General features: G+C 39.2%; 1 protein-coding gene across 2 annotated transcripts; it reads left to right on the top strand.

The window, feature by feature from the left end:
• Positions 1-96: 96 nt before the first annotated feature.
• NAF1 (nuclear assembly factor 1 ribonucleoprotein) lies at positions 97-25071 on the top strand. Of its 2 annotated transcripts, XM_036382592.1 has the most exons (9): positions 97-1293; positions 2727-2865; positions 4763-4856; positions 7907-7989; positions 8924-9084; positions 12686-12737; positions 17120-17225; positions 19760-19890; positions 20009-20174. In XM_036382592.1, exons 1-9 carry the CDS (start codon positions 98-100, stop codon positions 20060-20062), a joined length of 2016 nt encoding a protein of 671 aa, XP_036238485.1. In that variant the 5' UTR covers position 97; the 3' UTR covers positions 20063-20174. The 2 variants fall into 2 exon arrangements, with proteins under 2 accessions (XP_036238485.1, XP_036238484.1); XM_036382591.1 differs by having other exon boundaries at positions 19760-25071.
• Positions 25072-25745: the final 674 nt, after the last annotated feature.

The following is a 25745-nucleotide window of genomic DNA, read 5'->3' as shown; positions in this document are numbered from 1 at the left end:
GGTCCCGCCTCGCTTCGGCGCACGCGCCCGGGGGCGGCTCCCGGCGGCCGGAAGTGGCGCGCGCCGGGGGCGGTCCTGCGGCCCGCGTGGCGCGAGAATGGAGGGGCGGCTGGGCAAGCCGGCCGTGGAGCCCCGCGGGCAGCGGGAAGTGGCGGAGCAGCTGGAGAGCCCGGCCGTGGGGCCGGGAGGGCAGCGGGAAGTGGTGGAGCAGCTGGAGAACCCGGCTTTGGGGCCAGGAGGGCAGCGGGAAGTGATGGAGGAGACGGAGTGCCTGGCTGTGGAGTCGGGAGGGCAGCGAGAGGTGGTGGAGCAGCTGGAGGACCCGGTTTTGGGGCCTGCCGGGCAGCGGGAAGTGGTGAAGCAGATGGAGACCCCAGCCGTGGGACCGGGCGGGCAGCTAGGGAATCCGGCTTTGGGGCCAGGCGGGCAGCGGGAAGTGGTGGAGGAGACGGAGTGCCTGGCCATGGGGCCTGGCGGGCAGCGAGAGGTGGTGGAGCAGCTGGAGGACCTGGCCGTGGAGCTGGGAGAGCAGCTGGGGAATCCGACTTTGGGGCCGGGAGGGCAGCGGGAAATGGGGGAGCAGCTGGAGAGCCCGGCTTTGGGGCCCGGAGGGCAGCGGGAAGTGGTGGAGGAGACGGAGTGCCTGGCTGTGGAGTCGGGAGGGCAGCGAGAGGTGGTGGAGCAGCTGGAGAACCCGGCTTTGGGGCCTGCCGGGCAGCGGGAAGTGGTGGAGCAGCTGGAGAGCCTGGTCGTGGAGCCGGACAGGCAGCGGGAGAACCTGGCCGAGGAGCCGGGCGGGCAGCGGGTAGTGGTGGAGCAGATGGAGAACCCAGCTTTGGGGCCGGGCGGGCAGCGGGAAGTGGTGGAGGAGACGGAGTGCCTGGCCGTGGGGCCTGGCGGGCAGCGAGAGGTGGTAGAGCAGCTGGAGGACCTGGCCATGGAGCTGGGAGGGCAGCTGGGGAATCCGATTTTGGGGCCGGGTGGGCAGCGGGAAATGGGGGAGCAGCTCGAGAACCCGGCTTTGGGGCCGGGCGGGCAGCAGGAACTGGTGGAGGAGATGGAGAGCCTGGCCGTGGGGCCGGGAGGGCAGCGAGAGGTGGTGGAGCAGCTGGAGAACCCGGCCGTGGAGCCGGGCGGGCAGCGGGCGGCCGAGCAGGAGATGGTGCAGAGCCCTGCGGAGGGCGGCGGGGAAGTCCAGGCCCCTCTGCCCCCAGCCGCGGGACCGCGCCGCTCGCCGCCGCCCGCCTGGCCCCGCTCTCCCGTTGCCGCCGAGCTCTCGTCGGACTCGGACAGGTGGGTTCAGCCCCGGCGCTCGCCCCGGGTCGCCCCTTGCTCACCGAGGCCTCGGGCGGCTGTTGCTGTGGCTGAGCGCCCGGGAGCCCGGTGTGCCTGCCCGCCGCCTCCCCCCGCCCCGGTGTTTCACCCTCTGGAGCTTGCTCCTTCCCATCAAAGGTGTAATTTTTCAGTTACATTTTTGCCAGGAATCAGTTAAATTAGGTCTCCGCAACAGCGCTGTAAAGATGTAGGATTTAACGAAAGCATGAGTTTGGTGGTTGTGGCCTGGAGAGCGTGGGCCGCCCCACAGAATGCACCTGCGGCTCTTGGGACAGGACACCCGCGGTATTACTGCTGAAAAACCTCATTGTAGGACTCAGGGTGGGGAGTCTGCACACTGTACTAGGTCCTCTGATGTTGGCATCTCAGTGGAAAAGCTCATTCTCAAGTTTTTTTTCTTTTTTAATGGTTCCATCTTCTACTCGCTGCATCTGTGCTTTGATGTTCAGTGTAGTTGGTGAAAGGTAACTGGTTAAATGTGGGCTCTGTTGCAGCGTTAGAAGTCTGCACACTTTGGTTGTTGCAGTAAGTCTTGTGTTTTCTTATTTGGCCGGTGCAGCAGGATGGCCGTGTGCTTCTTTTGACTAGAGGAGGCTAAAATGAAGTCTAAGAATCTCCTCTTAAGGTACAAGGCTTTATTAACAATTGATTGATTCAAGTTTGACTTCAGAAGTACTCTTGTTGGTTCAAAGTTTTCCTTGAATATCATGAAGCGATGGAGAGTGAAATTCCTGACTTTCAGGGGCTTCACCCGTGTCTAGTGTTTTTTACTTCCAAAATCTGTTGTGCTGATGAACCCTAAAGATGAAATTTTCATAACTTACCTGTCTTGCTTGTATCTTTGTTTTGTTTTTTCTTTAACTCCCTCCATGGAACAGTCTTTTAGTCTGATTTTTTTTTCTTTCTGCTATATTGATGTTCCTGTCTGTACGGGTCTGTATTGAACCTTTTCAAAAGGTTTATTTGGAGAGGTGCTCTTATTGTCATTACTAGGATCAATTGCTCCACATTTTTTTCTTCCACCAGCCCTTGAAGAACTTAAACTTTTGCTAAATGAACATGTTCATATGAATAAGGACTGGTTTCTTACTCCACTCTTTACTTGAAATATTAAGAGTCTAGGACAATAAAGATCTCTTACACATGTGGCAGTGAGAAATACTGAATTACTCTGTGAATATTTACCAGGGGATTTGGGCAGGACATGAATTAGAAAACTAATCCATTTTATTTGCAAAAATTCAGTTTTTTCCCCTTCATTGTGCAAGATGCATTGCTTGAAATAAATATTTTCTTAACTTTCACTCAGCATTATGCTAATGTTGGGATTTACAAGAGCAGTGACTGTGAGAAGGCAGTATTGTAACTCCTATGTTTCTTTTTTTATTCAGTGATTCAGATTCAGATAGTTCATCAAGCACACTCTTCTCTTCATCTTCGTCTTCAGCAGTATCTGATGAAGATGATCATCCAAATGAGAAGGATAACAGATCTTACTGTCTTAGGACAAAGGATGAGTTGCCTATTGATGTAAGTACAATGCGGTTTTTTTTAAACCCTTTCCTACTAACCCAACTAAAAATTTATATTTTAAGTCAGTTCTCCTGTGTCAAGGTGGGGATAGAATCAGAATAATAAAAGAGAAACTCCAGGGCTGAGCTAGACACAGTTTAGTAGGTAAAGCAAAAGCTACCCACACAAGCAAAGCAAACCCAGAAATTAATTTACCACATTGCATGGACAGGCAGGTGCTCTGTCATCCCCAGCAAAGCTGGGCTCTATGTGTGACTGTTGCTTGGGCACACAAACACCGTCACTGGCAATGTCCCTCATTCTCCTTTTCCACCCAGCTTTGTATGCTGAGCATGATGTTACATGATATGGAATGTTCCTTTGGTCTGTCTGTGCAAGTCACCTATGCTGGCTGTGCCCCTCCCAACTCCTTTTTGCACCTCCTCACTGATGGGGTGGCATGAGAGGCAGAAAAGGCCTGGCCTCTGTGTAAGGCCTGCTCAGCAATAATAAAAACATCTCTATATTGTTAACAATATTTCCAGCACAGATCCGAAACACAACCCCATAACAGCCACTATGAAGAAAATGGAGTTTTGTGCAGTAAAACCCACCACAGTTAATAGCATAGAAAGTCATGTTTTTTGGGTATATGTATTAAGGAGTGTTAGTGGAACTGTTTCAGAAATCTCTTGCTTTGAAACAAGGATTGGCAGATAGTGTATATAATGTGGCAGAAGGCACCATTTCGAGATACAGGATCAGAATTTTACTTTCCTGCTTGTTGTTGGCCTTTGAATTCTCTTCCAGAAGTGACTCAGTTAAGTCTTAGCAGTGAACTTGATTTAATGTTGGAAAAGTCACTGGCCGGTAGAAGGGTGTGGTGTTTTTATCTGAATTCATGTTTGCATTTAATGGTATAACGTTTGGAAGAGTCTTGGCCTATTTGATCTTTGCATTGCTCTCTAAGTCTTTGCCAAACACTTTAGTTAGAGTGAAGATTATCAGGTGAGGTGTTGATAAACCAGGATAAGATTCTTCTGTTTGTGTGGGATTTTATTTCTAGTTGTGGTCTTTAAAAGTGCAGTTCAGTGCTAGGATCAGGGTGTTGAATTTGAAGATAAGTTGCAGATAATTTGAAGATAAGCTTACTCTAGTTGTCTTGTATTTCATAAAGTCTTTGCTGAATTCATAGCAGCATGGTATATACATAGAAATCTTAGTTCATGGGTAAATTGGAGGTAGATGATGAACTTGGTGTTAATTAGTCTTTGATAGTAGATTTTGATCCTTATGGGCAAAAGACTAATTTGAATATGGTGCAGTACTCATTTTTGTATCTGAAGTTTGGCTTTTTGTGTTCTCTCTGATATCTAGTACCAAATCTCTTTGTATAGGTTGTTGTGATGTTTACATCTTCTATAAGGGTCCAAGTCATGATATAAATGGACAGACTCCATTTTGTTAAATCAGATGATACACATCTGGTGTATTTTATGCTATATTGCCTCTTCCTGTGTATGTTTTTCTTCTAGCATGCATTGAATGTTGTTACAAGTGGTCTTATTTTTTGATTTCTCATTGTTTAATTATTGTGTTGTACATCCAGCTTGGATGAAAAGCCTGTCAATTGTTGGCTTTCTCCATTTTAATAAAACTGGCTTCTGCTGTAGTTGTGATGGAAATACATAGTAAATATGTAGTGTCTCTGTAGGAGAGATTGCCTCAAAAGTGGTGGTCCCCCAAGATGAGTTCATTTAGAATGATTCTGAAAGAGACAAATCAAACTACATTTTTAAAAAATAAATCTTCAAAATGCCAGGGGATTTTTTCAAACTGTCAAATTTCTGCAGTGATAAAGTGGTAAGTGCCTTTGTGTGATATTATATGCTAAACATTGACTTGATGTTTGCAGAAATTGCCTCCTGTTGAAGACTTATCAATAATTCTTCCAGATAATGTTGAACTGAAGCTCTTTGGGACAGTTTCCAGCGTCATTGAGCAGCTAGGTAGGCAAGATATGTTTGCTTTGTTTTTAATTATTATAATTTCTGTATATCTCTGCATGACTTAGCTGTTCCTTCAAAGTGTCAGCCCTGCAGTGTCCTATTTCTGGGGGTAGCAGGTTGCTGAATTGGAATTTGAACTAACAGTGATGTTTGTGTTGAATTACCTTTTATTTGGCTTATATACATGTGTTTCTATGTGACTTCCCTGTTTAATTTTTTTAATTCAAACCCATTTTTTTCTACTGTGTATTATGGTTTTTATATTGCTACTGCCCACAGTTAGTGTATTTAAGTGTTTTAAGAAAATCTTCCAGTTGTAGGTGGTATTTTTGAATAACCGCTGAATAGATAGCAGCTGTATAACTGAAAGCACAGATGCAGTACAGTGCAGTCCCAAGTGCTTGCTTGTTAATAGATGAGGACAGGAAAAAGACTTGTTTCTTCAACAGTGCAAGTTCGTTTGTTGATTTATTTATATCTTTATTCATTCCACTTCTGGCACCTTGAGCAAATGAAAGCTGTCATTGTCAGCAGTCAGAGGATGGTGTGACTAACATGATTTATGGATGGAGGGTAAGCTTAATGGGATTGAGATACAGAATGGATGTAGGTTTAACTGCAGGCATAGAGATTTAGGGATCTTTTTGGATCTGTGTGGGACCTCAGTATTTGATAAATGAAATCAAAGTTTTGCTGAAGCTCATATTATTAAAACATCCACAGTATGTTTGTATATAAGCTATTTCAAGTGTTCATTCTGCTTGAACTGCATTCCAAGCAGTTTGCTTATGAAAATTAGAAATTAAGTTCAATTTTGAGGTTAAAGTATTTAGGCTGAATGTAATACAAAAGAAAGTATGCAACTTTGGTATTAATTTTTCTTCTAAAAGACTTCAGGTAATGCAGGCAATTCCTCTACATTATTTTATTGTAGTGAGATTTAATTTCATTAATTTGCAGGAAGCTGGGAGGAGGGTGTGGAAGATAGTAATCTGGTTCTTTTCCAATTTGCCCTTTTTTGCTTATTGATAATAATGGGAATTTCAAGAAGGCTCTCTTCAGCTAAAACGGTAGTTTGAAAACAAGTTTTAAAAACAAGTTGAATCATACTTGCTATTATTCTTACTTTTGGTTTAAAATGTGAAGGTATAAACAAAACTGTTTTAAAGACTGCAGTTTTGAAATCCATCCTTAATTCTAACCCTCACTGGTGAGTATAATGTTTTCAAATACCAGTTTACTGGTAAGTGAATTCTTCAGGTTGCATCCTACTTTATGTATGGTACATGTATAAAGTGTTGAATTACATTTGTTGGTGAAAGTTAGAAAACAAGGTAATAGTCATAATGAAATAAAACCATATGAATAGTGTAAGCCTCCAGGACAGCTGTGATTATTTTCTTGCTTTAACTACCTTGCTTTATGAATTTTCTTTCTCTTTACATTTTAGTTTCTTTTCAGTTCTTCTGAAAACAGGCATCAATTTCAGTTGATTTGTGGCTATATTAGGGATGTCAGCTAATTGGGGATTTTTTTTTTGATTTTTGAACTAAATTGATACCTCTGGTATACCAGGTTTGTGTCTAGTCTGAGGGGAGTTATTTCTCATTTGCAAGCCACTAATATTATTCTGACACAACAGTCAGTATTCTTTTTCTGTCCCTTTGATGTCCCTTAGAATCTCTGCTGTTCTCTGTAGCAAGCTTCCAAGTTCATCTGTGTGCAGTGAGTGAGTGATACTTTTAAGTGGATGTTTCATCCTGTGAGGTACATTTGAGGCTAGAGCAGTGTTGGTTCATGCTTGCTGTGCAGTAGCTAAAAGCAAAATGACAGTACTTTCTCTGAACTTCTGTGCAGTGTATCAGAATTTAACAAAACTTGTGCTGTGTTTTGCTTCAAGGTACTTAAAGAGAAGAGAAAAAATCCCTGTGTGGGTTGGGACCTGGAAAGTAAACAGCTTTGGTGTACATGAGGAACTTTCCCTGGGGCTGTACTTTGGGCCCTGCAAGAGTAGAAGCTGATAATTTAGGATGGGTTGGGGTAGGGGAAGCTGTAAGTCAAATAGGCTGGAGGTGGTAATGTTTCTCCTGTTTCATGAGACTAGTGCACTGTACATTTTCAGAGTATATTTTCCTCAGCCTACTGCAGGCTGGGAGCTATGTGTGGTGAATCAAGTTGAGAACATTATCTGAGAGGTTTTGATGTGTTGTTTTTGTGTATTTTGTGTAGGATTTTTTTTTGTGTGAATGTTTGGGGATTTTTGTTTTTTTGTTTTGTTTGTTTTTTTTGGGTTTTTTTTTGGTTTTTTTTTTTTTTTTTTGCTAAGGTGTATTTCTCATGAGGCTTAAACAACACATTAGGTACTTTCACTGTATATTTTATCTTAAAGGTAGGCACAAAAAAATTGATTTCGCAAATTCTTTTGAAATTCAGTGAACTATTAAGCTGGTGGAATTGTCATTTCCTTGTTTGGCACGTTAAGTCTTTTGCAGATTGCCGTAGTAGCAGTATCTTTTAGTTCGGTGATATGTTGATTGCTGAAAGTCCTTTTATGTAAGTTTAGGAGTAATGATCTTGAGCTTTTTTTGGAGTGACACTGTGTACTTGAGTGACTATTTGCTGATGGACAATCATTGAGAAAGCTTAACTGAGCATTCTGTTGTTTTACAGGTAGAGAAGTTCAATCATCATTAGGCACAAATATTGTATGAGATGTCTAGGCATTAAATTGCAGAATAGCTAACAGATTGGGTATATGCATTTATAAACACCATCAGTTGCTGCTGTAACTGAACTGCCAGAAAGCTTTTGTGGTCTGGTGTGATTCTTAGGACTCTCTTTACCCCAGAGAACAATAATTCTGTAAGCAATATAAGCATTGGAGAAGGGGTGTGTGATTCTAAGTACTTTTACACATGTCAAAGAATATTTGGTTGCAGCTCTACAAACTGAAGTAGACAAGTAGTGGTGTGGTTTGTTAAGTTTTACTGTAGTTAACTACATGCTGTTGAAACATAAAGTTCTAATTAATTTTTTTATTTCTGTTTTAGTAATAATCGAATCACTGAAAGGCCTGCCTCCAGTAAATGAGGAAAGCATAATTTTTAAAGAAGATCGGCAAGCAGTAGGAAAGGTGGGTGTAAAATAAGAACTTGTTATTCTAATATAAAATTGAAAGTGTACTTTAGTGCTCCAGAAGGTAGAGTTGAAGTCTACTAAGTGAAAGAGAATGCTTCCTTGATATATAGTTTCTCTCTGTGCTTTTGACTCTTGCTATATTGATCTGTTTTTTTAATCTCAAGAATTCCTAACCTGGAATTAATTGCATCCTTGCAGAATTACAGTATCTGGTGAGTTTCCAGTGTTTCAGAGGGCTTGTGGAGAGGAAGAGATAGTTTTCAGATGTATGATATCTTGGAATGACTGGGTATGTGCTCTTTTACTGCCAGATAGGGGCAGTGGTTAGAGTGAAGTTTTACGAAAAATGGGGAATGTTTTCTTCTATGCTGTGCTGTTCTGATTTAAGGCCAGTGAAGAATGTTTGCTGAGAGGGTTGTTGTACTGAATCTTGCGTTTTCTGTAGAAGGAAAGCCATTATCCACAGTGGTTACTACTGAAATATCTCTAAATGCTAGATGTGAGTGGAGCAAACAGTGCAGATGTCTGTAAAACATGGCAGAATTCTCAGGTCTCTATGGAATTGGGGAACAAGCAGTAACTGTTGTAAAGGCATCTTGTTAAGATGAACTTGGAGGAAAAAATGATCAGGAGATTGTTCCAAGGGTTATGAGACTTGAAAGCATAACAGACACAAAAAAACCAGAGATTTGACAAAAGGAAGGATTACTGAGGATATGAGAACTTACTGTTCCACATCATAAAAAACAGTAGTTGGGGAAATACACTGTCAAACAAAATTCGGTAATAAAAAAAAGTGTGAAAGGAACTTCTGTTTGCTGCTGCATTTTGAAAATATATTGGACTTCTTAAATATCAGTCTACAATGAAATTAGTTACTCCTAATCTACTTGTAGTTTACTTAAACATTTTAATTTTATTTCTTTCAGATATTTGAGGTATTTGGTCCTGTTTCACATCCTTTTTATGTGATAAGATTTAACAGCTCTGAGCATATCAAAGAGAAAGGTATTAATGTGCAAGATAGCATGTATTTTGCTCCATCAGTAGAGGACTTCACCCAGTATATATTTGCAGAAAAACTAAAACAGTGAGTCTGATTTATTTTCTAATCTGGTTATATTTTTTTTAATATAGCTAAAAATGTTGCATTAAAGTTGAGACTTCAGTGAGAAACTCTAAGCTTAACACTTTTAACTTTGTTTCCTTGAGGTATTCTCAACTATGTTGTGATAACAAGACTGTACTATTTTGCCGTTGAGAGCAATGAAGAGTAGCTGTAAACTGCAAGCCTTTAAAGTGCTGTAATTACTAAAGTTTAGCTTATTCTACTTAAAATACTAAGCTTGCTTTCTTTTTCTGCTGTTAACTGAAATACCACAACCAGAAAAGACATTGATACTTCCTCCATACCCCCTGACACACATATTCATAAATATAAAAGAGTTTTTCAAGATGAACTTTCCAGATTTTCTTGTTCTTTAGATTCCTGTATAGTTTCAGAACTGATAATTTGTTTGCATTCTGAACAAGTTTGTATTAATTTACTATTTTTATTTCATATTATAAGGCTGGAATTGAAAGGTAATTATCAATAAATCTATTTCACAATTAGAGGATAACAATTCTAGATAAAAATTACCCTCTAAATTTGCAAGAGAGGAGGGATTTGAGTGATGATGTAGTATGAGTTTCAGAAACTTCTCAGCAGTGTTTGTGTATCCCAGTCTGACTGAGGAAAGTAGCATGCTTAAATAGGACTTGATGCCATTTAGAGGAACGTGTATTCAAAGATACAGACTAAAAAATAAAACATAATAAATGACAGCTGGATATTAATGTTCTAATTATTGATGAGCAATCATCTGAAATAACTGTAGGTTAGCTATCTTTTGTCATACAAGTGACTTAGTTTCTGTTTTCTTAGGATTAGTTCTCAGGGTTGGTTAATTGTTTGCATTCATTACAGCTGCGCCAGTATTCATACTGAATAGTTCTTTTCTTTAGTCAGACCTGCAGGAGTCTTTTTTTTTTAACTTCCTCATTTCTGTGCAAGCAGCAAGCATATTTTCTTCCCTTCAGTGAGGACCAAAATAGATCACTTTCTTGCTCTGATGCTTGTTTGTTTTTCTGCAGCATTTTGATGCCAGCTGGTCTTTGATTTGCGCTATTAAACTTTGCTGCTTAGCACAGTAAAGTGCACAGACTCTAATCATCTGCTTGCTGCATCAATAACCGTGTGCTGTACTCAGCATCTGAGATGGGAGACTTGTGTTTTACTTTGTTTCATGCTTTGGAAATAGTTTGGGAAACCATTTTTCATTTGGTAGTACTTCATTGTCATAGGTGATAAAAACCTGAAACCTGGGTAAGATACTTGAGACTTCCATGGCTTACCAGCACAGCTGAACAGTGCTTCAGACATTGTTTCTTGTCTTGATTAGCATGAGTAGTATGACTTAAGTTACAGTACACTAAAACAATAATTTATTTCTGGGTTTTGTCAGTCCAATTACTTAAGCTTGTGTGAAGCATTTGGTTCTATTGACTGAAGCTGCCTTTTCATGAAATAGAAATTCTTCATCCATTTTTAATGAAAACTGATTTCTGAATTGTGCTGTAATGCTGTATGAAGACACTTCAATGCTATAAGAATGTGACATTAATAGTAGAAAAGTCAAGCATTGGTCAGTGATCCACTAGAAGACTTTTGCACCTTAGTAGATGGCGTTTGATAACCAATAATTTTTATTTTCTGCTTTTTCTTAGTTTGACTGTGTGCAGACCAGATTGTGGAGTATTACAGGCTTAAAGTTTCAAAACTGTGATGGTTCTTTGAAAAGGAAAGGAATCAAGATTAAGATCTGAAAGAAACACTGAGTTTGAAGCTTTTTCTGAAATCTGAAATGCAATCTGCTTGCATTGTACAAAGTTGCAGCGCTATGAATAAGCCTTACACTTCATAGCAAAAAAGTAAAAGTGTAGTGTAAAACTTTCTGAATGCAAAATAATTTGTTGCTAAAGATAGGCTTGTGTTGTATTGCCTGAAACCCAGTTCTAAAAAAGCTCATGTATTTTCATGATTCCTCTGAATTACCTTTTGTTAGACTTCAAGGTCTTACAGTATATAACTTCACAAGTCAAAAGAATTACTATATTGTTCTTTGCAGAAGATATTAAATACCTCGGAGCATGAAAAGCAGTTTTTGTTTTCTGAAATGAGGAAGGCTGCTTTGGAACAGTGAGATAAGCTGCCTGACCTTGAATGATTTAAAGTTTGCAGTCAGTGATGTTACATATTGCTGAATGACCGTAGGTCTTGGCAATTCCTGTGAGCTTTGCTACTTCTGGCAGGCATGTGTTGCTCAAAAATAACAAGATGAAAGGAAGAAGCAGTTCAGTTCATATTAATAAAATAACTTTTCTGCAGCTGAGAAATAACTTTAGTATAGAGTCCTTATGTTGCTCCCTGTAATGTCTTCTTCTAATTGAAGTTTAAAATATCTTCCTTGCCTTCCTTTTTACTCATAATCTCAAAAGGACATGTAGAGGTTGAACTTCAATTTTATAGTTAGGGATATAGTTAGGCACAAGGTACCTCCAGATGACTTGCCAGTGCTCTCATGGGTGGGACTAAGCACCTCTGAAGTACAGGCTGTTGATGCCAAAGGCTATGTAGTTTTTTGTAGTTACTGCTACTTGATTGTTGCTGACTTGATGGATACAAAAAAAGCTCTTGGTTATTAGAGCAATGACTGAAGGCATTTTACACTGAACACTTAGATGGTTTTAGCTGTGTGGTTCTATTTTTCAAGTAAAAATTTTCAGTATTACACTGTTTTATACAGTTTTTCTGCAAAGATAGGGATTGTACCTTGATATTTCAGACCAAAACACATAAAATTTAAGAGCAGCATGGAAAAAACCTTGACTACAGAGAATGTAATTTAAATATGTTTCACAAATTCTTTGCTAATCAAAGAAATTACTTGATCTTTAGTGAAGGACTTTGCAGTGGGTTAAAGAAATTAGACTAATCCAAATTTATTTGGTGTTTATCAGGCAAGACAATTGAGTTTTTGTGTCTTTAAATGTTTTTTTGCCTTGCAATTTAATTTTATGTTTACAAAAAAATAAAAGGTGAAACCTAGTTGTCTAGCTAACACTGTCTTAATAAGATTGTAAGCCGAGCACTGAGGGTCTTTTGGTTCTGAATTTACTTTGCTGTAGTTATACTGAAAGCCTGTGTCCCACTGAATGAGTTCATGTGACCTACTGAATGAGTAGGTTCTTTTTAACTAAAGGTACATTTTCTGAAACTAGAAGAATAAGAATACTTGTGATTGTAGTCAACAGTTAGCATAAGAAATTTGCAGTGAACTACCTCAGTTCAGGTTTAAAGCAATTAAGGTTCAAAAGGATTTGTTTAGAGAATATGGTCTAAAATTTAGTATTGGGATGTTTGAAATGTTCAGTCATCACTTGAAGTAGGAAGATTTTTCAAGAGTAGTGAAGCCCTGAGTTGACCTAGATACTACTGTTTGCTTACAAACAATATTAAAAACTAAGTAACTCTTTGGAAAGAGGAAGCTCCTGTTCTGGGAGACCTGATACCTTATAGAAGATGCTAGCCTTCATCTGTCTGGATTGTCTAATTAGTGTTTTGTGTTGTTTTTTTTTTCTTCTTTCAGGGAAAAAGGTTCAGATGCATCTTGGAAGAATGACCAAGAACCACCACCTGAAGTAACTATAGAGGGTTTTGGGGTTTTTTTGTTTATTGTTTCTACACAAGTCATATGTCAAAAATACTCTGTGCAGAGCAAGTAATTAGCAAGGTTATCTTTTTATGGAGAACAAAACTTGAATGTACCTCTTCATTGAAACTAAGGGTCATAGAACTTAAAAAGGTCTCATAGTGAGTGTAGAGAGTACTACCTGTCTCTCTGCTTGCTATTTGCAGTTGGCAGAAATGTGTATCTTCAGTTCCTCTAGTCCTTCAAGAACATATTTGACAACCTGAATGTTTAGCTTTGGGTAGCAGTGCTTTTACTTTCCCTAATAATTTTGCTTCTGCTCGGGAATTTTTTTCTCTGCTATTCTTTCACTGCAGCTTTGTCTTCAATTTGCCATAAGCAATTGCTTGTCTTTAAAGGCTTACTAGTACTCTGCAAACTTACTACTTGTACATTTGAGCTGTCTGTTCTTCAAAATTAATTTGACATCTCTGTTGGCATTCTTTAAATGCTTCATAGTAAGCTTACCCTACAGTTTGCTGTTATAAAATAAAGTTCCATGAGAGAAGATGGGCTTCTTCCCTAAAATGGCTGTCATACAGGATCATGCAGAATTAGGAGCTCCTTGTGACCATTGACATCATTTGCTATAGGATCTGTAAATAGTTCTTCAGTGACTTTCTGTTAGTGGTCCTTAACTCCACTCTAGCTATAATTCTGTGAAAATTCAATAAGAATCACAAGGTTGATAGTTTTACTGAGTTGTTTTACATCACAACAGTTGAGTCACTTTTCCTTGCAATTTTTACTTTAAACATATACAAAGTAACTGAAATTCCTAGAAGCCTTGTGTCTACCGTAGTATTCTAAAGAGATCTGTCTGCTTGTTTTGAATCTTCCAAATGCTTGCCTTTTTAGCATAATTCTGTACTATGTAATACATGCTTCCCACTCTGTAATTTGGTAGGAAAGGTGTGTTCTGTGGGATTTGGGGTTTTTTTTGGTAGGGGGTAATGGTATTTGTTTGGTTTTGTTTCTCCAGTGTTCTAACTGATTTTTAGGATGGAATGGAATAGACTGTTTCAGTTGGAAGGAACCTACAGCAGTCAGGGCTGACAAGGGCTGAAGCATAAGCTGAAGTGTGTTGTGGAAAGCATTGTCCAAATGCCTCTTAAATACTGATAGGCTTAGGGTGTCAGCCACCTCTTTAACAAGTCTCTTGACGACTTGCAGTGTTTGACGACCCTCTCAGTAAAAAATTTCTTTGTTATTTCCAGTCTGAACCTCCTTGGTACAGCTTTGGACCTTCCTACTCATCCTATTACTGCGTACCAGGTAGAAGAGATCAGCACCTCTCTCTCCCCTTCCTCAGGAAGCTGTAGAGAGCAATGAGGTTGCCTCTCAGCCTCCTTATCACCAAATGAGGCAAGTCCGGGGTTCTTAACTGGTCTCTGCAGGACATGCCTTCCAGTGCTGTCACCAGCTTGGTTTCCTTCCTCTGGATGCAACCAAGGACTTTGACATTCTTGATGTGTGGGGCCCAGAACTGCACACACCACTCAGGATGAGGCTCCCCAAGGCTGAATGCAGTGGGACAGTCACTTCTGTTGGTTGTCTGCTCTTTCTGTGCTTGATGCACCCCAGGATGGGGTTTTGCTCTCTGGTTTCCAGGGCACACCCTGCTGACCCGCACTGAGCTGCTGCTGACCAGCACCCCCAGATCCCTCTTGGCAGGGTTGCTCTCCAGCCATTCCTCTCCTGATTTACACTTGAGCCTGGTGTTACCTCACTGTAGGTGGGCAGTATTTGGACTGATTAGATTTCATTCCATTAATCATTGCCCAGGGCCTCAATCCACCTAGATCCTTCTGCAAGGCTTCCTGTCCCTCAAGAGAGTCAATGGCAGTTTGGTATCAGCAGACTTGATCATGCAGCTTCTAAATGCTGTGTCCAGATCATAGATCAGTATGTTAAACAAAACTGGCCCTGGAACTGAGCCCTGAGGAACTGTGGCCTTCAGGCACTTCTTCACCCATTGCACCATGCCCCTGCTCATCCACCTCTGGACAGTTTGTCCAGAAGGATGCTGTTAGGGACTGTATTAAATTTTTCATTCACAGTCCTTATCCCAGGATGGTTGTTCTGGCTTGAAGGAGAGATGTTGTGACATGATCTTTTCTGGGCTCAAAGATGGGTCCTGTAAGGATGTATCAGTCTGTCAACTTGGAATGTTGCTTTTTCCACAGTAGTGAATAAGGATGATGCATTTTGAGATATAGTTTTTTGTTTCCTGTAAATGAAACAGAGCTGTGTAGCGCTAACTTCTCTCAAAGAATGCTTGTCTGTCAGTTCTGACTGTAAATTGCCTTCCTTTCTTGTAGAGACATAATCTCACAGAGAATCATAATCTGAGAATTAAAAGTATTGTGTAAGAATTGGACTGTAGGTTTGTTATCCATAGAGCTTTGAAAGACAATACTTAGGGACCTCTGTCTTGCTTTCATTCAGCAGTTTTCTTGTGGTGATGATATCAGATGGGCTTATTGGCTAATTTTGAGCTCTTCTGTTTTTCATGCTTTAAAAGCTGTTCAGGAGATAAGCTTGTAGATATGTCATTTGAGTGTGTAGGAACCAATGAAATTTTATTGGCCAAGTACAGTTAGTCAAATCTGCAGATACAGATTCATTGCCTTTTCCAAAGTTTGTTTTTTTTTCTTAAAGATTTTCCTTAATTTAAATTTGTTGTACCTCACTATAGGAACGAACAAAGGAAGCTTGAAAAAAAAGTCAGTGATGAGAAGGGTGGGCACTCTTCTGACTGTGTGCTGTTTGGGAAAAAACCCACATCTAACATCTTGTAATCCTCAATTAGAATAATCTTTGGTTAGTTCTAGCAGTTACAGTTTATACCATGCTATCCCAAGCTGTGACAGTTGATTAGCTGATCGAAAGTAGCTTTTGCTGTGAAGGTAATAGCTGCTGATAGGGGTGCAGATCAAATTTTATGCTACTGATGCTTGAAATTGTCTCTTAGGGGCAGACCCTTTTAGAGACTGCAGATTGCAGCCAGCAATCTGATTTCTTGCCAGCCCCTGTAGTAAGCTATGTGCAATTTTTAGAGTCACTTCTTTTTGTGATAGTGTGAAGCTTTGTTTTTGTATGAATGTTAAATTAATCCATGGTAGGCTTTTCTTACTTGCTACTTTTAGTTATATGGTAATCATTCCTTTTTGGCAGGCTCCTAACTAGCCCAGCTTATTTGTGGAGTCACTTATACAATCTCTCCTAGCTTTGTCTTCGGGCTCAGAGGATGACTAAATGTGGTCTGTATGCTGCAAGATAACCATAGTTATCAGCAGCAGATAACCATAGTTTTTCTGTGGGGTGACTTCTTTGGGATGTTACATGGAAATTAAAGAGCAGTAAAAGGTGTCCATTATTTGCTCAAATAATTTGAGCATAGTATGTTCAAATTGCTGTTCATTATTTCTGCACTACTGGAGTATAGTATACTGGAGTTCTTAGAAAAAACAGGAGTTAGTGAAAGATTTTACTTCATGATATACATCATCTTGCTGTAGTTCTTATAGCTTTTTTGAATGTCATCTAGTTATGTAGTAGAAGAAATAGTTGTATTCAAAATTAACTTTATGAGGCTTTTTAAGCACTGTTTTGGTGCAGTGTTTTTGAGATCCGTGCTCTGTGTATATGATAGAAGTAAGCAGCATAGCCCCTACTTTTAGAATTGGGAAGGGGGGTTAGGAACAAATCCTACCCCTTTTAAGTTGTATGAGTGAGCTGCTTTTCAGGGAACTAATTAATGCTGACAGATTTCTTCCCTGTCCCTGATAACTTACCCTCAGTCATGTAAGTTAGGATTCAAAAGGTAGCAAAACCTTGTGTAACAAGAAGAAAACGTTGCAGGGACGTTGAATCTGTTGTAAATGACAACATTCCTCAAAGCTGAAAATTTCTTTGGAATAACATTGCTATTTGAAATTCAACAGGAAATGTTATTAAATATACTGCAGAAAATTCCAGTGTAATATCAGTTTTAGAGTAGAGATTTTATAATGTAGTTTTAATGCTGAATTATGTATTACTTGCCAAAGTAATTTTTATTTATTTTAAAAATTCATTTTTTAATTCATTTTATCTGCAGTTAATCTTTGAAAGCTTTTTCCTGGCAGCTTCTTTTCAGCCAGCTCCTTTTCTTTTCTTACTAACATCTAGGCAATCAAACATTTGTGTTCAGCTCTGGAATGTTGCTCTTTTCAGGAAAATTAGAAAGGATAACTGAGTCATGCATCAATTGTGTTATGACTAATTTTTGGAGTGTTAACTTTTTTCTTGTGCTGAGAAGCTAGCTGGTTTTTTTGTTTTTTTTACTAGGTTTTGGATTTCAGTGATGATGAAGAAGAAAGAGAGGCAAAACAGAAGAAAAGAAAACCTCAAAGTCAAGGAAGGAAGAAAGTCCGATCAGAAACCCTTCCACCAAGTGAGTGAATGCTTTTGTCTGTTAATCTAAGTTTGGAATGCCCATTTATAACTGTCTTAGTGATTGAGTTTTTCTATAGTTAACACTTTTGGTACTTTTTTAACTTACATTTGAGTTTGTGGCTACATTCCATGTTTATTATTTTATAACTAAAATTAAGTTTTATTCTGTTGAAGTGGAAGCCCTGTGGAAGGGAGGTGGTATAGCAGCAGAGCCATTGTCAGGGGAAAGTGAAAGGCTCTTAGAACAGCGTTGGTTGACGCACAGTGAGGATTCTGAACAGATGCCACCATTTGGTTGGGGTTCAGCTAAAGCCTTTGAGTGCTGGGAGACGACAGAGGAAGGCTGTGTGCAGTTTTTGGAAATCCACTTCTTTGCAATCAAGGGAGGAGATACAGGTCTTGGATGGAGAATTTACTCCTCTGTCTAAAATGAAGCTCTTCCTCACCCATGACATACAGATACTCTTCTAAATAACTCTTACTTTTGTAACCTGCTGAGAACCTTTCTGTTTACGTAATGCAGTCATTCGATGACCAAAGCTGTATAGATTTTCATAATTTAAATAGCTGTCTTTACTCTCCATTCTCCTGCTGCTGTTGTATCTGTTCCTGGTGCATGCTTGCAGCTGTGCTCTGTTTACCATAATCAAATTTTGTCGTCTCTCATGCCTCTCCTGAAAAAACTGTGATTTTTTGATTGCCATTTTGGTTGAATAATTTATATTGCATTCCTCTTTTTCTGTTCTCACTGATCTGCTTTGGGTGCATGCTTTTTATACCTCTCCCTTTAAATATGACTCTCATCCCTTACCCTCTTCTACTGCTTACTTACCAGATTGCTTCAGCTATCTGCAGCATGGTGCCTCTCCCATTGAATTTCTCAGACTCCTGTGACTTTTCTGCTCTTCCTTTGTAAAGCTAATATGCATTGTGCCCTGCTGAAACCCTTTTCTCTTGATCTGGGAGATCAGTAGGTGTCCTTTAATACTTTTTGTGAAGTACAATCCTCCCTTGTATCAATCAAATAAAGCCACAATCTTTCTTGGACTGGCTTTTGCCCTATGGTTTTGACAGTTTTTTTTTTTCTCCTTAAGACATGGATCTGAATTTTGCTGCACTCTCTCTTCATTACTGAAGGTTATTTTTTCTGCTAGTCCAGCATATGTGTGTTTTCCACCACATCCTTGGTCTGCCAGTTTATTGCAGACCTGCCTTTGCCTTGGGCTTCTTGAGTCTGTTGCTGGATGTTACTGTTCCTATGGCTGTTCCATAACTGAGAACACAGCAGGAGGAACTGCAGCACTCTTGTCAAGGAAGACAGGTTTTGATTTGCTCTGGGTTTTTTGTAAATAATATGGCACAGATTGAAGTTGTGTGCAATTTGTTTTGGCTGTAGAATTCAAGAGCAATGATATGTCACAAATTGAGGCATAAAGTTGGTCTCAGATAAAGAATTATGTGAGTGTATTAAAATTGTCTCTTGTTAGAGTATTTGATGAAAGAACAAAAATACTTATTCAAGTACTTCAGTGCTTCCAAGAGGCCTGCTTGTACAAAAGGAATCTTAACTCCTAATCTCCCATGAAAATGTGTAGAAGTTCTGGTATCCAACTACCTTTCCAGACTAAAAAACATTTTCACCTTTGAAAAGCTATGTAGTCAGGTGCCAAGGATGAGGTTCACACAGGCTTTTAAATTTCACTGATTTTATGTGGTGTTATATTCCTGAATACCTTGTTGCTCCCAGACCTAAAATCCTTCTGAGGGTTTAAGTTCTGCAGCTTTTTGAATATCTTAACAGCTCTTTGGAGCATTTTTAGTATTTCCGTGCTTTGCATTTTATCGTCGTAATCCCATTAAAATTTCTATGATATTTATATAAAGGGGCAATATATTTGTTATGAACATTAAATATATGTTTAGAGTGAGTTGTGCAAAGAAGAATTTGTCTTAAAAAGATGAATGCTGAAAGCTAATTGGCTAGAGGGCAGAGACTGTGGTTTTTCTGATAAGTTATAAGTCTTTTTTCTGATAAGAAAATAAGTTAATTTTATTAATGTGAGTTGGAATAATTTCTTGTGTCTTGTGTCTATGCTGTAATACCAAATTGGGATTGAAGGCTGGATACCCCTTCAGTGTAATGCAGTGTTGATTTATCTTTAGTTTTAAAATGTGTTGTTCTAAAATCTTGTTTTAAAAGCTTCCAAAATACTCAAAATTTGCATGTTCCATTTATACAAATGAAAAGTCTGGAGGGAAAGAAGATGAAATTTCTTTTTTAAAGACTGAGTTTGCAACTCTCAGGATCATCCTTTTGATATTACTTCTATCAATCAAGATTAGTTACTGAACAGTAGATTTGCTGCTGTTATTTTATTCTTCATGTATTAGTTGCCAGTATTATTTGTTGATAAGATTGCTTTACAAATTTCTTTGACTTCAGCTTGAAAGATTTGTGAAGACTAAGCCTGATCTTTCCAAAATAATATTACAGCTGTGTGTGGGGGGTTCTTCTATTTGTTTATTCTTTAGGTGAGAATAAAGAACTTCATCACTCAGTGCAACAGCCTGCTTCAAGTTACTCGAGAGGATACCGTGGCAGAGGGTTCTCCAGGGATCTGTTTCCTCCTCCATCAGGCCCTCGAGGGTTTTTCAGATCACAAGTAAGACCACCACCACTGTACTTTTCAGACTGGAGGATGAACCAGGAACCACCAGTGTTCCCACCACCTCACAGAAGAGAAAACCCAATGATGCAACAGTATGGCTTTCCTCCTCCAGATTTTGGTTATGTCAGTGATTGGCATCAATTCCCCCCTCCGCCTTCAAATATGAATATGATGTGGACAGGCCCAAACACGTACAATTCATCCTGCTCGTTTCTGCCACCGCCGCCGCCACCTCCTCCTCCAGACAGCCATCCTCCTCAGTTCAGGCCTTACTGAGATTCCATATGGGTTCATGTAGAGCACTGCAGTTTACAGGGAGAAAGAACAGCCTGCCAGGACTGCATTCCCTTATTCTGGAGATGCTTTCTTTTACTGCAGTGGTAGAACAAATGCAGAGTTTTGTGCTTTGTGGGACATCTGTAGGAAATTATTTTTTTCTGTGTATGTTTTCTGTTTCCAAAAAGAAATTTATATGATAAAAATAACTGAATATTGAATAATAGTTTATTTTTATATCTGCTACTTTAAGATGATAAATAAAAGCCTTTTGGAAGTTGGTATGTAGTGATGGAAATCTATTTTGTAATAAATGTAAGAGTTTATATAACTACTGTTAAGTAGTGATGAGGGTATCTCACATAGACAATATTATATTTTTAGGATGATGGTGTATTGCTGTGCTAAAACATTTTTCTCAATTTCTGCAAATTTGAAACTTACATGGGAACTGAAAATCTGACATCTAAATTTTGAGGTACTTTTTTTTCCTATATACAAGGCATAAACCACTACCCAGCTTTCAATACTTAACTAATTTCATGTTAACTAAAAGACTGTGTCTGGATGATTCTTTGTAAAAAATATCTGTAGTACCTAGACCTGAATTGGGACCAGTTGCTGACTTGCTGTGTCACATTCGGTGTTCTCCAATGGTTGTAGAAGATCAACCTATTCATGGGATGTTTTGGATTAAATTTAGAATCTAAAATCAGCATGATTTCTCTACCTTGGCTCTAACTTCTCTAGCTCCTAATGCAGAGGTGCTCATAAATACCTACTAGAGTGTGCAGTCAGCCTTTCTAGGAAGAAGTCATCAGGTCTGTTGGAGAGAAAGCCATTTCAGAACTCTCTTGTTTAAATTTGTAAGTGCAGATGGCACTAGATTGCTGTTTGATTACAGTCTAAGCAGTCTCTTCTGAAATTATGAGGTTCATCAATTCTCCCAGCTTGTTTCTGGGATGGAGGTGAAGTTATCAACCAAGGATCACTTGGAAGAACCTCCACCTGTCCAAAGAGCTGGTCCCCCAATTGCACTTCCCTAGTTTCTATGGAAGTGACTCTGCCTGACTAGGTTGGAAGACCTTACAATGCATCAATATTTTTTAAACAGGAGGAAAAAGTACTTGTGGGACAGTCATCTTAAGGATTATTTTTCAACTGAAGTCATTACTAGCTGCGGTGATTTTTTAATGTTTACCAGTACAGTCACCTTGACCTGATAAAAGTGTGCAGTATGTATTTCTATTCTCAGATTTGGTCTGACCTGATTGCTTTAAATATGTAAAGTCTAAGTAAGCTGTGCAGGTGTTGTTTAGACTTTAATTCCTAATAGCTTTAAGAATGAAAAAGGAAAGGACCACCTTGTCTAAGATGGTGCAACTCAGAACTAGAATTTAATTTCAGACTTGAAAGTTTGCTATAATATATTTAAGTAACATTATTCTTTGATATATCTAGAACTACTGTTTCATGGGTTTGCAGCTGAGAAGGTTATATAGATGTCAGTTTATGGCAAGCTAAGGTTAAGGTAGTCTACAATGGCAACAAATAGTTTCAGAAGAGCAGCGTTCCAGACATTCATGTTTAACTTGGTTCCTGCAGATAAATTTTTTGTAGTAAAAAGAATGCCCAGTTCTAGTTCATTGTAAATGTTTCAGGGGAACAGAGAAGGGGCTGCATTTCTGGCTATTTCAGCAGTAACCTGGATATGGCCATTCTCACTGATAAGGGATGGTACAATGATAGAGATGTTACAAGTGAAGTATCAAACATAAAAGCATTTTCAAGTCAATTATGTAGTAAAGGGAAAGAAATTGTCAACATCACACTTGGACTTGGGATGCTAATGGCTTGCTGTATGTCCCTGGCATAGGCATCATCAGCCAAAGTGGCAGTTGAAGAGTTAACACCAAGAACAGGAGTGAGGTACTAGGAGGTGCAGGTAAAACAGTCTTAATTATTACTACTATTGCAACTGTTTTTTTTTTGTGTATAGTAATGTTCACCTTTTTCTGCAATAATTAGATCTATACTAATAATTCTTTGAATTAGGCTGTTAAGATTTCTCTTAAATGAAGATGTGTTCTCCTTCCTCATAACTATTTTTCCATGTGGCAAACCCAGTATAAAGCTGGTTTACAGAATGTAGTTTGACAAATATGCTGCAATCTAAGGCGTTTTACTAATTCTTGGTTGTTAACTGCAATGCTGGTTTTGTGTGCACTTGCCTGTTTGCTAGGCTTTGGGCTGTGATTGGTCAAATGTAAGTATTTTCTAGTGGAGAAAGTAGAGGAAATAAGACTATTTTCTAGGAGTTGAAGAATCTATTTCTGACTCCTGTTGTCCTCACATTGGGCCTGGAAAGCTACAATAGAGCTTTGTCACTTCTGTAATATTTTTAGTTATCCCCCTTTAGGGGGCTGCTTTCCAGAGAAAGCTTAAGGCATGGGATGGAGGGGAGAGACTCGAGGAAAAGGGAGGCTTAGGGGAAGATTAGCCATGATTTTTCAAAGGGTTGAGGTTTACAAATAGAAGTATGGATGCAGTAAACCATTGGACTGCATAAATTTCTGTGACTGATAACATGGGAAATGGAAAATGTAATCGCACATTTGACGACATTCCTCTTAAGTCTATAAACAAAAGTGGTACATTTGCTGGTCTTAAATTTAGACAAGTGTCAGCAGCAGGAAGGGGATGGGCTCATCTTGAAGGTCAGCAGCAAAAGGACAAACAGCTTTCTTAAAGAAAAACTCTGACAAGTGGTGTGGGAAGCAGTGAAGCCCATGCTGCCACAGGTTGCTTAGAGAGATGGTGGACTCTCCAGTCTTTGAGGGATTCAGAATTTGATTTTGGACGGTGGCCTGTGGGATGTAATGTCCAAAGTCTTTCTTTGAGTGGAGAGGTGGGCCAGGTGGTCTGTGAAATCCATCCCAGCCCAAACTAATCTTTTCATTACTGTCATTGTTCTGGAGTTCTGTTTTCTCATCAGAGATTTTTTTTGTCTCTAGATGCTAAGAGACATGAATAGCCTAGCCTGAATTACTGGTTTTTGGGAAGCCTGGCTTTTCATTTATGCTATTGTATTCTTTCATTGTACCTCAGATTTTTATAAACAAAATCATCATACTGTTCTAAAAGTTGGACCTTGCTGCAGAAAATAACGAGTGCTTCCATTTCACTGGATGTAAGATGAATTGAAGATTTGTTCCTTTATTAGTTGTTTGGAAACTAATGCTAATGAGAGTCTTAGTTGCTGTCATTTTCCCTTAGGGGGTAAAGTAAAGCATTTTGTATTGTACAATTTATTTTGAGAATGTTATCAAGGAATACCTACTCAATTATATTTTTTTTTAAATGCAACAACAGAAAAACCCCTGAGAATTATTTTTAACAAATGTTCTCTAAAGTTGGGATTTTTGCCTTAGGTAAGACCTTTTTTATAATGCAAAGCACTCATGCCAGGATGCATATTAATGACATGCAAATGAAAATAAGAAATAAGCAGGTTTTTTTGTAGGTTATGTTTAGATGTTTCCAGGTTCCATTTTCTATTTCTTTGCAACTCAAAGGTATAGTCGCTTATTTTTGCCTAGTGAATTTAGTGATGCACATAACCTGATTTAGAGGATTGATGAATCTGCACAAAACAGTTGGTAATAAATTTGTTATGGTGACAGGTGAAAAAATGGAAAACACTGGCAATGATGACAAGGCTTTTACAGAACAGTTTACCTGTCAAGGCAAATACATAATCTGGAAAGCATGAATAATGATCTTTCTTTATCTCAATCACTGTATGGCTTATTCAGAGTTATTGAATGTGGGGTAGCCTTCACTTGCTATAGATGAAATCTTTTGAAACTATGGAAGAATAATATTGTTGATTTTCCTGTGAATCTGATGCTCTGCATTTTTTGGCAGTGTTTTGTGAAAATGCTTTATTAAGATTTGCTGTTTGGCTGCTGAGGTTTGAATTGGATGGAAGTTGTGAATCACAGAATGGTTTGGATTGGAAGGGTCACTGAAGACCATCTGGGTCCAACCCTTCTGCAGTGGGCAGGGACACCTTCCAATAGACAGCAGCCCTGTCCAGTCTGACCTTGCTTAGTGCACAGTGCTTGCTGTTTATTAGCAGAAAGCCGGTTACACAGAGGGACAGGAGTGAGCAACTGTCCCACATTCCAGCTTTGAACTTGGACACAGAATCTTCTCTCTGACTCTTCTGTGCCCACCTGAGTAGTTCCAAGTACATGGGCAGAAAATAACTTGCACTGCAAAAGGCTGAAACTGCTATGGGATCAATTGTAGTTATGAAATGTTTTAAGTTTGCTAATAATAAGTCTCAAAGACTATTGTTTCCATTCTAAGCAGGAGGATTTCACTCTGAGTTTCCTGCTGTGGGAAGTAGGAAACAAAAATCTAGAAACTTGTTAATCATCAGAATGAAACTGCTGCTTGATATCAGAATTAGTTGTTATGAAGGTCTGTCTTTTGGAAGAAGTGGTACAGCTAATATTTTCTTTAAAGAGAAGAAGAATGCTATATCTGTTTATTGCTATTTAGTAAGTTTTTAGTATGTGCATTAAGTGGTCTCAAATCTGTTTTGTGAGACTTGCATGCATATGAAACCTGCAAAAAACCAAAGTATTTTCTTCAGTGTAGACCCAGGAAAAGAGTATATTTTGTGGCATTCCAATTGACTCCTTTATGTGAATGTTTAACCTCAGGGAGGCTTTCAATTTGCAATTGAAAATTATACCTAGACTGTAAAGAGTTGTTAAACCTGTCCACTGGATCATCACACTCTCAATTACACCTTTCTGGGCTGTCGTGTGTTACCGCACACCCCTTTAAATAGAAGCAAATCTTTATTAAATGACATTTTTGCAAGCACTTTTCTGTGTTCAGTTTCTTGGTTATACTCTCAACTGTGATTTGTTTAATTCATAGTTTTACATTTATTTATGATACCCTACAGTCTCCACAGCTTGGCTTTGCCACATAGTGATGCACTTGATCTTTGGTCTTGGTAAATGCTTTCTGCAGTGATGAGAACAGAGGGGCATATTTTTTCCTACTTTTTGACACTGCAACACTCATCTCTGCCACTTTTAAATCCAAAAGAGGTACAGTACCACGTGCATTGATAACTCTGTTTTTGGTTAGTGTATGTTTGGTGTTCTCCTTGCAACGTATCCCATATATACACATTATACTCTCTTTATGGTGTATCTTATTTTTGCTCTCAGTACCATTCTGACCCTGAAATTACTTGGACATTAACAATTTCCGTCCTTCCAGCATAAGATGATGAGGTGATGATATCAGAGTTTGAGATGGGAACAGTAACTGTTCCCTAGAGAAAAATACAGCCTTGGGTAAGTTATGTAGGTCATGATGCTCCTTTGTCTGGGAGCAGAGAATCCTGTTTACTTTTTCATTTTGCAATTCCAATGTAGTGGAAGAAGAAAGACTTATTGACCTTAGCAGGAAGAGGATTATCATACCCTCCAAAATTGAGGCATGTATGGATGTGACAGTGTAGAACATTCAGATTATCTAATTGC

This window comes from Molothrus ater, chromosome 4, assembly GCF_012460135.2.
Source record: "Molothrus ater isolate BHLD 08-10-18 breed brown headed cowbird chromosome 4, BPBGC_Mater_1.1, whole genome shotgun sequence".
In the NCBI taxonomy this organism is placed as follows: Eukaryota; Metazoa; Chordata; class Aves; order Passeriformes; family Icteridae; genus Molothrus; species Molothrus ater.
This window is presented reverse-complemented; position numbering and strand designations above follow the sequence as displayed.

Coding starts and splice junctions, on each gene's coding strand:
- NAF1 (XM_036382591.1), top strand. CDS start 98: ATGGAGGGGCGGCTGGGCAAGCCGGCCGTGGAGCCCCGCGGGCAGCGG. Junction 4,857..7,906: donor CAGCGTCATTGAGCAGCTAG/GTAGGCAAGATA, acceptor TTTCTGTTTTAG/TAATAATCGAATCACTGAAA. Junction 9,085..12,685: donor TTTGCAGAAAAACTAAAACA/GTGAGTCTGATT, acceptor TTCTTCTTTCAG/GGAAAAAGGTTCAGATGCAT.